The sequence below is a fragment of the Molothrus ater genome, chromosome 1 (genome assembly GCF_012460135.2).
Source record: "Molothrus ater isolate BHLD 08-10-18 breed brown headed cowbird chromosome 1, BPBGC_Mater_1.1, whole genome shotgun sequence".
NCBI classification, from domain to species: Eukaryota; Metazoa; Chordata; class Aves; order Passeriformes; family Icteridae; genus Molothrus; species Molothrus ater.
The window spans coordinates 44,063,509-44,077,874 of NC_050478.2; the positions used below are offsets into that span (position 1 = coordinate 44,063,509).

The window sequence follows — 14,366 nt, forward strand, 5'->3', positions numbered from 1 at the left end:
CCATGTGCAAAACCCACTCCTACCACTCTGGCCCATTCTGCTCTTCCAGAACTCCAATTTCTTCTTTGCACAGGCCCTCACTTTTCTCAGAGTCGGCTCCTTCTGCAATGCCTCTTTGTGTTTCAGGGCACTTCCCTGCAGGTGCTGTGTGTCAACAGTGAGAACAAGTGTTACTGGGACATCCACAGTATCTTTTATCACAAAATGGTCCCTAGGAGTCAGATTATTTCAAAGAACAGTTTACCTTAAGAAGCCTTGCAATGCTAAGGTGAAGCATTCCCAAGATGAAATAAGTATATGGGAATTTTCATTGTCATTTTGTTGAGGTTTCAACTGAACATATGCGTACAGATTGTTTTTCAACAAACTGAATAAATGTAGTCAAAAGAGAAGGTAGTTAAGACTTACTCTATAAATTGGTTGCTATTTTGTTTTACATGCAATAAACAATACATTTCTCCTTTACATTTTCCTTTGAAAAAATATAACCCCACATTTTTTAGATGGTGTAATTTCATTAGGAACTGTTACATCACTGTGCATTGCTATTTAGTTCCATGATAAGATTCTTTCTACTAGGAATGACATCTGAGGTTTTAAGCAAATCTGATGTATCCACTTTTCTTACACCAGATGTACCCACATAAACTGCTAAGACTGGATTGCAACTCAGATTGGAACTTACCTATTGGAAGGTAAAAGAGTTAAAAGATAAAGACAATTTGTAGATTATCTTCAAAAGACACACCAAAAAGACCGGTTATACAAAGGTATAGATGGGTCAAGAGCTCAAAAGTTAATATGAGAATGTTTACTGCACATAGGCCGATGGCAAAAGGAAAGGATTATCCAAACAGAAGAGTTATTGGAGGAATGCTACAAATATGAATACAGATTGGCATGCATCACTGTATTGAAGATACATATTAATTATTTACCAAAATTTATCACAAAGTTAATTAGCTTAGGCTACAGTTATTATTAAGCCACTAGCTAAGATAACAAACAAGTAATCATTTAACAAGTCTATCGGGAAATATAGGATTATTAACGGGGAGCACCCAAAAGCTACCTGTTAATAAATGTCACAGAGAAGATAAATTATCGTTATTATCTGCATTTATTTTTAGACAAAATATGTCAAGATACATAAAAATTTGATGTGAGCTTTGAACAGCTGACAGATTGTCAGCATAGTCTTAATGCATCTTTGGGATAACAAGGAATAGAACAAAGACTGATGTAGGAATGTGGGTCTGATTTCCAGAAGGCCCTCAGTGTAACCTGAATTTTGCCATTTACAACAATTTTGCAGTAAAAGAGACAAGATCCAGGACAGAGGTTTCCAAAGGCATTTTTCTTAATTAGATTTATATGGGACTTTGACATTTACTTCCCCCCTTTCAAAATCTTTCTGTTATCCCTTCTCAGTCAAGTACTATAATTAGTCATCAAGGGATTACTGTTCTTGTTATTTGGTCATTTAAAATTACAATTATTAAGCATATTTTCTGTTAGTTATCCTAAATTCATACTAAGCTGTGTTGTACCTTTTAGATCCAGTCTTTAAGATGACTAGATAGATCCACATTACTTCATGACAGAAAAACAGTAGTTGACTTTAGAGTGGATGGTCCTGCGCCCTCCTGTGCCCTAACTGCAGGTTAAGTAAGAGAGTAAAGTAACTATTCCCAGTTCTAGCAGGAACTTATTTTCTTCTAAGACAAGGAAGGATGGAAAATCTCTAATTTGTCGAAACAGATGACCCAAAATTCTGCCCTATTATTAGAGACAGTACTAGGAAGGGAAGTTAATTTGTCCATTGTTTCCTGCATGCAGGCTAGGTAGAAACCTGTTCTTTTTATTGCTATAAACCACAATATATCTGTCTTAAAGGGAATAGGATCTCTACTATTATAGGCTGTATTTACAATCGTAATATTTATGCAGAGAATCTTAGCATTGGCTCTACAGTACCTGTATTGTAGCTTCCTTGAAGAATTCAGCCATCCTAAACCACAGTCTTTCAGAACAGGTGCTGATCACAGAAATAGCCAGTGGATTATTAATTATTTAGTGGTGGACTAGAACTCTTCATTCCTTCCAGATTTCAATAATTGGATGGTAAGGAGAGACCTTGCTCTCTAGATTGGAGATGGCCTGAACTCTTTTGCAAATGGAAGTATTTAAATGGACAAGGTCATATTGACATTTGCAGTACTTCACATGAAAGATCTGGAAGAACTGAACTTGGGTTTGCTTCTCCAAACTGGATTGAAGCAATTTAACATTTTATCTTTCAAGAAGGCATCAAACTTGTGTTTTACTAATGTTATTTTGAGATAATATTTTTATTAATGTTATTATAATGAGAATGGCTCTGATACGATTTCTGACTCTGTGACTGGGAAAAATAAAGCACTACCTGTGTCAGACACAGGTAATAACAAAACTGTCATTGACATTAATGGAGTGAGGATTTTGTTCACTTTCTTTTTAAACTAAAACAAGAAACTTTTAAATTTGAGGTGTTAAAAATAGAATTTTTGTATTCCAGCATTTTCACAAACCTTTGGTTAAACAGAAAAATGAGATCCTATCTCTAAAAATATCCAGTAGTGTCATCTCACTAGAAAAAAAGACCAAACCAGAATACTTTTTTCTGCACACAAGGTAACGTCACACATACTTTACAGTTAGACAGTAATGAAATCCTGGTCTACTTTAATTTCTGAGAGATGTTGTACCATGTTGTAAAATATCATTTCCATAACTTTCTGTCAGAGCTGTTAAACACACCTTCCTTGTTTGCTCTTTCTCTGAATAATTTCAAAATTATTATTTCACTATCTCTCAAATTTTCTTTATCTTAATCTGTGCCCTCCTTTTATCAGTTGTTTGCATTAGATCCAAAGTTAATGCCACTACTTAGGCAAAAGCATGTCCAAAAATAGAGGAAAACACAGTTACTGAAATACTAGTTTGAGCTGAATAAATATACTGAAATATAATCTGTGCTGTCTGATTAAAATCCATCCATTAATTAATTAAAATCCATTGATTAATTAAAATCCATTGATTACTACTTTGTTACATCAATTTCATTATTCAAGTGTCATTCTTTGTTCCCTAGTAATAAACAGCTAACAAGCTCTTGCTTTACTTGACATATTTTACTTACCTATATTAACAATGCAAAATAAGTACTGAGAAAAAATCAACACCCCCTGAATCAAAAAACCGCTCTGAGCCAACTAATTAACAAAACCAGAAACCACTCCAAACCTGTCCAAAAACTCTTCCATGCACTCAAAGAAACTCTTCCAAATCATATGACCTCCCTCTGAAATTAGATTCTTACAATTCCTAGTACGTTAATAAAACATTAAATCTTTTTTTTTTATGTCCCTTGAAGTTCTGTAACCAAAAGCCAATTTATCAGCTTCCCCGAAGTAATATGTTATTTTCCCATCAGTGCTATTTTATCACAGTGCCCCAGATTCAGAGGACTAGATTTAACAGAAGAATGTCTGACTAGTATTTAAATATCTTAAGCAAAATACAAGACAGTTTATCACAGAATATCCAGAGCTGGAAGGGAACCACAAGGATCATCAACTCCACCTCCCAGCCCTGCTGGGACACCTCAAGAGTCGCACTCTGTCCTCAGGAGCATTGTCCAAAAGCTTCTTGAGCTCTGCCAGGCTGGTGCCGTGACCACTTCCCTGGGGAGCCTGTTCAGTGCCCAGCCACCCTCTGGGTGAAAATCTTTCTCCTGATACCCATCCTGAACCTGCCCTGACTCAGCTACATGCTGTTTCTTAAGAGTAGATATGAGGGCGAAAAGGATATTAAAAAAACTTAACACCTGTGGTTTTGGTATTTTTCACCAAAATACTTAGTTCCACTTACAGTTTTTTCCTCATTTCTCTCTTCATCTGCAGACTTTAATGAAAGGGAAAGGCCATGGTATTCTAATGCAAGTCATATTTTAAAATATTCAAAATATTTATGTCAATCAGTAGCCATTTTAAGGAGCTCGTGTTACAATGCTGGCGTCCGTAGTTTACATTTTTGGGAACCTTTGCATCTGGTGCAGAATATGGGGAAGTTGACGTGGAGCTTAAGAGTCCCGTAACAAATCTGAAGGGTGGTTAGCCAACCACATAAATCAGTGATTCAGTCTCCGCAGCCTCAATGTGGCATTTTAACATGGCTTTTACAGACACGTAAGTAATGTGCATCATTAAGCAGCGTGCTCCGGCTTTTTAACTGTTCCACGCGCCTTCCACGGCCTGGAGACGCTCGGGCAGGACGGCACCGGTCACTGACACCCCTGAGGCGACGCGCAAGGGGAGCGCGACAGGCACTTGGCACCCCGGCGGCGCGGCGCCTGCGCACGGAGCCATGCCGGTTCCCGGCAGAACAAGGCAGGGCAGGGCAGGGCAAGGGGCGAGGGTGGGAAGGAAGGAAGGAGGGGAGTCAGTGCGGCGGGAAGGGGCAGGCAGCGCGGAACACATCAGGTGACCGCGTCCCATGACGGCCCCGGGCCGCACGGCGGCTGCGCCGAGGGGGCGGTCTCGCTGCCTGAGCTAAGATGGCGGCCTCCAGCGCCAGGCTCTGAGGCAGCGGGAGCGGTGTAGCGGCTGCCGCCCGCCCGGCCGCCCGGAGGGTGAGGGGTGAGAGCTCCGCTCCGTGCCCCTTCACCCTTATCGCCGGGAAAGCGCATTGCTGGTGGGGGCAGGTCCGGGCAGCGCGGGCTCCCCGACCAGGTAAATCCCAGCGGCGGGGGAGGTGAGGGGGCGGCGGCAGCAGCTCCCGCCTCCTTCCACGATCCCGGGTGCTGCTCGGGGCCGGGTGGGCGGGCAGGGGGCGCACCCGGCCCCGCCGCGCTGTGCGGGGAGCGGGGTCGGGGCTGGGGCAGCGCTGGCTCTGCCGCCCGGGGGCTGATGCTGCCGCCGGCACAGCCCCGCTCCCGCCCCAGCCGTGGGGGCCTGGGGCTGTGAGCCGGCGTCCCCCGTGCCCAGCGCGGTACCTGTCAGCAGCCGCTCCAGCCCTCCCTTCGCTTCCTGTATCCGGGCAGAGGAGAGGGCTGGGTTGTTTTCCAGCCTCTGCCCGCCCGGCGCTTCGCTCGGCGTGCCCCGCACCTGATGCGGCTTCTGTAGCCTCCGGGCAGAATTTGTCTTTTTTCTTAGAAGAGTATTGACGTGTCCATTAAGAAAAGACACGTTATTTTCCTTCTCCTGCCTTCAGATCAAAATATAGCTGTGAGGAGATGCTTTGGGAAATAATTTATGAAGGGTGGGAGAGATGTGGTGGAGATATGTTCTCACAGAGATGAGATTTTATTTCTTTTTTGAGTGCTAGTAGAGTGCTAGCCTGAAGAGCATGAGCAGAACTAGATGCACTTTTCAGAAAATCTACCCTTAATGCTCTTATTTTTCCACGAGCATTTGATTTCCTTCCATGCATGCTTTTAGCTTGCTTTTTGTTTTCTGAAAGTCAAAACGAGCAGTCATATTGGATGGTTTTCTGTCTGCGGGGAGCTGCCAGCAGTCTTTGGGATAGATTTTCCTGTAGAGTGGTGTGAAGCCTGTGCCTTAATCACTGTACCTCTACTTCTGGGCTATAAAAATGTTATCTTAGCACTTCAGTTTGGGAAGGAGAGGTCTTTTTTCTCTTTTCGGCTTGGTGCTGAGGGACCTGTTTGAGCATTCTGCTTGGGGGAAAACATAGGCCTAGAAGTTTATTCAGAGACTTCCTGTGCATCCACTCAATCTCTGCAGTGTGGCTGCTTTTGAAGTTAATGCAATCTGAAATTTGTTTTCTCTTTTTCTCCTGTGCTGTTTCATGAATAAGATGTGTGATGGTTGGAGTAGACGAAATTCAGTAGATGACTGCTTTGTTTCATGTTACTTAGCACTGATTAGATAATACTGCATTTCAGAAAATATTCCTGGTTTTAGAATTCAAGTTCTCTGAAGCTGAAGACTTTTTTTGTTGATATTAGATTTGTCTGCATAGGCTACTTGCATGTAGTGAGATCTGTTGAAAAGGAGGAGGCTGTTGAAGGGACTACTAGTGACCTGATGAATAAAATGAAAATAACAGGACCAGTGTTACAGATGTGAAAATTATGCTTGGCTCCAGCCTGCTTCAATTCATAGATGTGCAGCTTGGTCTAATTCTTGCCTACTATAGGCAGCCAAGTGCCAGAACACTTGACTAGAAGTTACTGGCACCTTTCTATTATTACTGATAGTTTTTTTTCCACTTGCTGCAAATATCTGAGTGTTTGGAGACAAAGTTGCATTTCTGTCCCTGTGTGGTATAGACTTCCCAGGAACTTTAACCTTGTATTTTAGCCTTGTTGAAACACATTTTTTGAAGATTTATTTTGTATGTATTGCTTGCTCCTCTGGGTGTCATGTGGCATTTTTCATAGTTTCCAAACACATACTTGTCCTGAGGGACTGAATCACTTTGTATTTCCAGATTTTAAGTGGTATGCTGAGGCTTGGTCTTTAAAGCCAGATTTGTTTTTTATAGTGTGGAGGTGACTTTGCTTTTGACTTGTTTGAAGCTCAGTAAGTGAAACTTACTGACTTAATAATTCTTCTGCTGGCGTTCAACCATATCTTGAAGTGTTAACCTTCAACTGCTTAGCTTCCTGATTTGCTTCCAAAAAACTATTCTTGTGTCAAAAAAATTAACAACTCCCTTGCCTCACTAATAAAACAGAACGTTATTCTGAAGAAATATGACAGGATTGCTAAACTATGACTGAAAGGAACACTATTTTTTTTTCTTCCTTCCCTTAGTGAGTATATACTTTTGATCTGATACTCACCTGCCCAGCTGGTGAATCAGATTGGTTTACTGGTGAAGCAGAATGCTAATATAAATATAAAAGAAAACCAGAATCTTCCACACTTTTTCTTATCCTTAACACTGATCCTCAGTGAGGAAATGGGTCACCTGGAGGATGGACTCTGATGTTGTCATCATCATTTATGGTAGTAGTAAAGCTGGAATGCTCAGCCTCTTTCTGTCCTGGGGCACTGAGGGTGGGATTACTGCTATCACTGAGGCAGGTTGCATGTAGCTTCTTCTAAGGATCCGGTGGATCTTCTCTCTTTCCCCTCTTACAAAAAGGACTGGGAGTTCCTACACTACAGATGAAATCTGTTTCCACAGCTAATTAGGCTGTAGTACTTTAGGAGAAGAGTACTGTTCAAGGAAGAAGAAAAATTAATGCTTGTTAGAAATAATCTGTCTGAAGGCAAAACTCTGCCACTTAGTGACCACAGCAATGAAAGAGGAGGCTGAAATGTAGGCAGCTAAAACATTTCAGTGCAGGAAAACTCACTTATTTAAATAATGGCTTTAAAGCTACAGAGGTGTGGATGACTGGAAATCAGGCTCCAGACCTTTAAGCTAGCAGGCAGGTGTGAATAACAGAATAACAGAACCTTAGGGGTTTTTTAGTGCTTTGCTCTCATTGCTTTCCAGTTGGCTCCTGTTTTTATGCTCATAGTATGTCTTCTCTCACTCAGAAAAGTCACACTTGAGCTTGCTGTGACTATCTGTCCCTGTGTAGTAAAGACTTTCCAGGAACTCTTACTAGTGTTCAGCCATGCTGGAATAAATTTTTAAAACAAAATCACAGTTTCTTGTCTGCATTTCTCTTCCTCTTTTGCCCAAGAAGCTTCATTTTCTTATCAGCATTTATTTCACTCCTCCCTGCAGTAGAAAAGAATAATAATCCTGTGTGGGGCTGTGAATCCTACCTTGTTAAACCTTTGTTTAAGAAAGATATTGAGGCTTTGTAATAATTGAGAGATAATATAATCAGGAAAAAACTCAATCTGAATTCTGCACTAAACTTTGAACCCATGTCCAAACTTCTGACTTGATTTAATAAATTGAAGGAAACTTATGTGTAATTACAGCTGTGCCTATTGCTTTGATGTCTGCAAGGTCACAGCTTTTCTTCTGACTCCACAAGTGCTGGTTTGAGACTGACTTGTCTCAGTTTCCTGAAATAGATTGTTTTCCCAGATGGTAGTTTTGTCTAAAGAATGTGAAATCCTGGAAAAGTGGAAAGTGCATGCAAGTTGAATATAGATTGTGTAAAAGGTCCCTTTCAACTCAAACTATTCTATGATTCTGTGTAGCTTAAACTCTGAGGCAGGGGGGCTCCTGGAAGCAGTTCAGGCCCCTTAGTTAAAGAGTTGCTATTTCTGGTACATGAGGCACTCAAAAGTGTGGTTTCAGCTCTTCCCCTAAAGCTGTTTCACTGCTATTTACAGTACTACAGGAACCAAATAGGAAAGTATTGTTGAACTTCAGTCCTGTGAAAAAGCTGATTGAAATATCCAGGGGATATTTTGGAGAGCTTTTGTTAGGTTAGGCTCCCAAAAGAAGTTGCAAGTTGTAGACAATACTTTGCCTGCAGAATCCTTGGATTGTTTGACTACAGTCTGTATTCAGCATGCCTGCTCTCAACCAAGAAAATCATGTTTACAAACTGCTACTTTCAAAGTAGTTTTTGCCTCTGCTCCAATGGAAATAGAACAACTGGGTGTTTATCTAGTATCAAACTTTTAAAAGCCATCAGTATGGGATAAGCAATAGCTGTGCTTCAAAAAAATTCAAAATAATTCAAAGTATTCAAGTTGTGACTTCTCTACTTCTAGGTACTCCAGAACATTAAGACGATTGCTCAAGTTAGTGCCTTATTGTCCTGGGTGCTCTCACTCTTATGAGTGAGAAAACAAATTTCACTCCATTTTTGTGTTAAGTCAGGCAACTTTTTAAAGGTCTGTTGAATGCAGGAAGAAAAGGTAAAGGTAACAAGAATGTTGTCTTATTTTAGGAAATTAATATATAACTAAGCAGGCCACTATAGCTTACACTGACAATATGGCTAAACTTGATTAATGGTAAAGCCTGATGTGTTCTGCAGAGTCAACTATCTTAGGTGCTAAAATTACAGTGTATGACACTGTGGATAGTACAAGAGAGGTGCCACACTGGTTCTGCTGGAATGAGTGAAGGAAGAGGAATTTATTGGTTTCTTCTAAAATACTGTTGCCTTTGATATGAACTATTTTTTTTTAAATCTTGTTCTTACTGTGAAATCAAAGACAACCAGTAAATAATTGCTGGGCTTTACCACAGCAGCTCAGAACACTAGGCTATTGTTAGCCTTTTCTGTCTGTTAAACTGCTGGAAAATGTGTACAAGAATTAATTGTTGCTAGACTTGAGCATATATTGCCCCTGTGGTAGTCTTCTCAGTGAGAGGGATGGTTGCAATCACTGTCCAGAAGCACAGTGAATAAAGCATGAAAGCTTAATGATTTTGGTAGTTTTCATCTAAACAAAAAAGCAGTCTGGTGAATTTGTTATTGCACTTCAGGTACAATACTTAATGCATCAGTATCCTGATTCTAGTTAGATGCTGGTGTTAAAATTTCTGGAAGCTGCTGGTAGCTCGTAAATGAATATTTCTTGGTTCTGTATTATTAGGAGTAGATATTTGCAACCTTGAGAACATCTTGCTTTAAATACTCTAGAGCAAGTGGAGTTCAGGTCTGGGAGACCTAATAGAGCTGGTCAGAGGAGTCTGGTATTGGTGAAACTGGAATTACAGATAAATAGATCTTTTAATCCTGTACTTAGTAAAGCTAGTCTTGTTATAAGCCTCTTATTTTATTTTTACTAATACTTTAGTCAATGTCAAGAAAATGGCTTTGAAAGAGGGGCATGAAGATTGAGTATATGGCATATTCTGAAAGATAAGTTTGAAACAAAATTACCAGATCTAAAGTGTGCTACTGTATAGTAAGATCTGTGTAGTTTTGATAGAGTGTACTGTTTTGATTCTTATCTATGGTAATAATAATAACAGTTCTTAATCCAAGCAAAATGGAGAACTTCAGGAGTAATCATAGAATGCTTTGGGTTGAAAAGGATCTTAAAGCTGATCTAGTTCCAACCTCACTGCCATGGGCAGGAACACTTTTCCCTTGACCAAATAGCTCAAAGCCCCATCCAGCCTGGCCTGGAGCACTTCCAGGGCTGGTGTAATGGAGTATCCAGAACTTCTCTGGGCCTGTTCTGGTGCCTCACAATAAAGAATTTAATTCTAACATCTAACCTAAGCCTCCCATCTTTCAGTTTAAAGGTTTAAATCTGTCGCTCTGTCCTGTCACTACATGCCCAGTGCCCCTCTCTGGCTTTCTTGTAGGTCCCATTAGGTATTGAAAGGCTGCTCTAAGTTCTCCTTGGAGCTGCTTTTTCTCCAGGCTGCAAAACCCCAGGTCTTAGCCTGTCTCCATAGAAGAGGTGCTCCAGCTCCCTCCCTGGCCATCTTTGTGGCTCTTCTCTAGATTCACTCTGAAAGGTATGGACCAGGTCCTTCTTATGTTGGGAGCCCCAGAGCTGGACACAGTACTGCAGGTGGGGTCTCACAAGAGTGGAGCAGAGCAGAAGAATTGTCTCACACAGCCTGCTGGCCAGTTTTAATTTGATGCATCTCAGAATGTGCTTCTGGGCTGTGAGCACACATTGCTGGGTTGTGTCAAATTTCTCATCAACCAACACTTTCAAGTCACTTTCAAGGACTGCTTTCAAGCCATTCTCCACCGAGCTTGTATTTGTGCTTGGGATGGCCCAGCCCAGCTGCAGAGACTTGCATGTGGCCTTGTTGAACTTTGTGAGGTTGGCGCAGACCCACCTCTCCCACCTGTCAGAGTCCCTTTAATGTCACCCCTTCCCTCATGCCTGTCGATTGCACCACAGCGCTTGGTGTTATCAGCAAACTTGCAGAGTCCACTGTCCATATCCCTGACAAAGGTGTTAACACAGTTCCAGTCGCAGTCTTGACCCCTGAGGAATGCCACTTGTCACTATCTTCACTTTAACATTGAGCTATTGACTGCAACTGCTTGAGTGCAGCCCTCTGGACAATTCCCTGTCCAATGAGTGGTCCATCTGTCAAATCTGTGTTATTTCAGTTTAGGGGCAAGGATGTCAGGCGGGACAGTGTGGTATGCACAGGTCCAGGTAAGATGATGTCAGCGGTCAGGAGCAATAATGCTGTTGAATATCCTGCCCCTCATAATACTTTGTTTCCAAAAACTGGCTTTAGAGAATTTAACTTACCACGAGTCATTGGAATATTAACTCTGAAAATTTGACTCGAAGACTGAGTCATTGAAAGACATAAATACTGCTCTTCTCTCTTCCCAGAGGCAGTACTTCAAGTTTCCTTCAGTAAGTAGTGATGATTGTGCTGGCTCTTCACCTGAGGGAAGGAATTCTAGAGTTCATTTTGAGCAGGTTATCCATTCTTCATGCTTATGACTCCATAACTGCTATAGAGTTTGCTCAGAAAGAAAATAACCTGAAGTCATAGAGGGTAGAAATTAGCAATGAGCTAATGTTGCAGGTTGTCCATCTCAAAATAAAACATCTTCCTTTGCCCAGTCAAGCAGAGTTAGCTGAATGTAAAAAGATAATGGGATGTTATTTAACTTTGAGTGGGGTACTGACTGGGATTGGGTTGCTTGAGAGTTGCTTCCGGCAAGCTGTGTTCTTGCAGACCAGCATTAGTGTGTGGTATTTTGGGGATGCCACTGTGTTATTGGTGATAACCTGAGGGTAGTACCAATCAGTTCAATCAGTTACAGGGAAGGCTGATTTAACACATTTGAAAATATAGCTAATGCTGTAGCAGTAAATGGAGAGTGAAAACTTCACTTTTGTACTTAATCAGAGAATGTCTGCTTAAGTTCCTTGTATATGCAGTAACAACATAGTGAAATAAAAGGGAGATTAATTTCCTAACTACTCAACATGCATTTGTTTCAGGCATTGAAAATAGTAGTGTTTAGAGCATTCCTTAGAACTTAGCAACTCCTAAAGCAATGATCTACTTAAGCAATTATGGGGAATTTTCACTTAAGTCCTCAGTGTGTGTGTTTAGGGAATAGATATTCCCTCTGTGTGAAATAAGCATGTCATGATGTTAGTGGTGAGATTGCTTAAACTTTTACAGCATAGGAATGGTACTTAGTCAGCTCTTCAATCATAATGCTTAGCTAGTAAGTTTCTCAACCTCAGGTTCTGATTCAGACTGGAAAACAAACAGTTCTGTGTATCCAGATACCTCCTTACTGTTTATTTCAGAATTGCAGTAGAACTTTGGTTTAGCTAGAGTTACAGGTAGAGGTTACTCAAATAATTTTATATAATACGATTTTTGAGAGTAAAGCATTTTGGAGATGACATAAAAATATATTTGAATTTGAATGTTCAAAAGTGCAGTGAAAGTAGAGTGATTGTAATATGGCAAATGTGACATAACTTACTGGAACCTGCTGCTGTTAAGGAATAGCTAGTGTAACAAATGCATTGGAGAAACTGATAATTCTTGTACAACTTGGTCCACGTATTGTTTGATAAATAAGTTTAAAAACGAAGTCTTTTTGTAAAAGCATATCAATGATTGGCGAACTTTGGTTTTAAATAAGAATACTGAGTGCTAACAGGACGTCTCCTTTGTTTTCAGGTCTTGGCGCAGAATGAATATAATTAGAGAAAACAGAGATCTTGCTTGTTTCTACACAACAAAACATTCATGGAGGGGAAAGTAAGTGATTTGAAGTTTGTTAATTTTGGCTTTTTGTTTTTAAAGTTTTGTGCGACATTTTTCCTCTCTGTTACTGGATTTAAGTGCATAGTTTTAACTTCATCCAACTGGTGAATGAAAATTGAACTAAAGGCTCCTGCTGCTCAGTGTCTGAACTAAATGTATCTTCACTAGAATCAGATTGGATTTGTAACATTGTGGTTTAGCTTTCCTCTGCTTATGTTCCCACAGTGCAGTGTAGCTCTGAAATGGACCACCCGACCTCGTCAGGTTCTGAGCCTCTTGAACTAACTATATAAACCACTAAATTTAAGATGGAAATGTTTCTTCTCAGAGCAGTTTGATGGAGGAGTAGTTTTATGTACTTTAATTAATGAGGATTACTAGTCCACATATACACTTAAGTTGTGTAACAGATTATCTGTTAAACTACTAACTGAGATAATTTGAAGAATTCTGCTAATAGAAATTAACTGGATTTTAATGGAGGTCTTGGATCTAAAAATGAATTTTTGGTGATGCTCCTGTCTGCAAAAGCTTGGGAATGTCTAATGAAATTATCCACTAAGTTATCATAACTGGTATCTGTTATGCTGTGTCTGAAGTCAGCTGTTACAGGGCTTGATTTGGTACGTTCACCCACTGTTCCTTTTCACATGCATAGTATCTCTGTAGAATGAGTTTTTCCTTGCTATCCAAACATCAACATAACAAAGAGAGTGGGTTATCTGCACCTTGGGAACAGGAGAACCGCTTGATTCTAATGGTTTTATGAAGAGGTATTGTCCAAATCTGTTGTTTGACCAGTAAATTGAAACTGGTTGATTTTTTTGTCTGACTTCATCCTATCAAAGACTGGGAATACTGAGAAGGAAAGGAGAATTCCTCTCATTAAAAAGCCTGAGGCAAGCTCTTGAAGTTATGATCTTGAACCTTGATGGTAATGTTCTGGTGCATTTATAGAATTCTTACAGAACTTCAGGCTAAGTCTAAAGTCTAGAACAGATTCAGTTTAAAAATTCAGTGGTGTGTTAATTCTTTTGTAGTGAAGGGGAAAGAAGTATTTACTAAGTAGTTGCCTCTTGTTTGTTGCAACAGAAGCTTATTTGGGTTTTAGTAATTTTCTATTTGAATTCTTGAGTCCACTCAGTTCATAGTTATATGTTCTCAGTATAATCTATGTATAACATTAAAAAAACAGTAATTTAATCTGTGGTGCTATATGAGCCTGAATCATTTTGACTACTCATGGAATTAGTCATTTTGAATATGGGCTCTGTGTGTCCATAAAGTATTTTCCAGTAGTGCACATGATGATGCTCCAGTGTTCTGTAGATCTGTAAAATTAATGAAGATTTTTTTTTTTGTTGGGTGTGGTGGTATGAAATTTATCTGCCAGGTTCATTGTGATTAAAAAGATTTCTCCAGTGCTTTGAAATAATTAGTGAACAGGCCATAGTCTTTTCTTGGGGAAGAGGACATTTGCTTCAACTCTTCGCAAAACAGCCTGGGATTAGACAGTACTGCAGAGTAGTTTGAGAGATAATTAATAGTAAACTCTTCAAGTCCTGGAGGTATGAATACCTTTCTTAAATATTTATAGGTGAAGTTATGAACAAGAGTAGGCCACATGTGAGAGCTGACTTCTGAATCTCCCCTGTCCATGAAACAAGACTTGGTTCTTCTGAATTTACCTAGGGAGAGGA

At 40.2% G+C, this 14,366-nt stretch overlaps 1 protein-coding gene across 1 annotated transcript in view; it reads left to right on the forward strand.

Annotated features, from left to right (window-relative positions):
* The first annotated feature begins 4,652 nt into the window (after positions 1-4,652).
* Positions 4,653-14,366, forward strand: part of DNAJC13 (DnaJ heat shock protein family (Hsp40) member C13) — a 56,309-nt gene continuing 46,595 nt past the window's right edge. The window contains 2 exon segments of the mRNA XM_036402918.1: positions 4,653-4,772; positions 12,580-12,660. Of these exon segments, the coding sequence (XP_036258811.1) occupies positions 12,593-12,660 (68 nt within the window). The 5' untranslated portion in view covers positions 4,653-4,772; positions 12,580-12,592.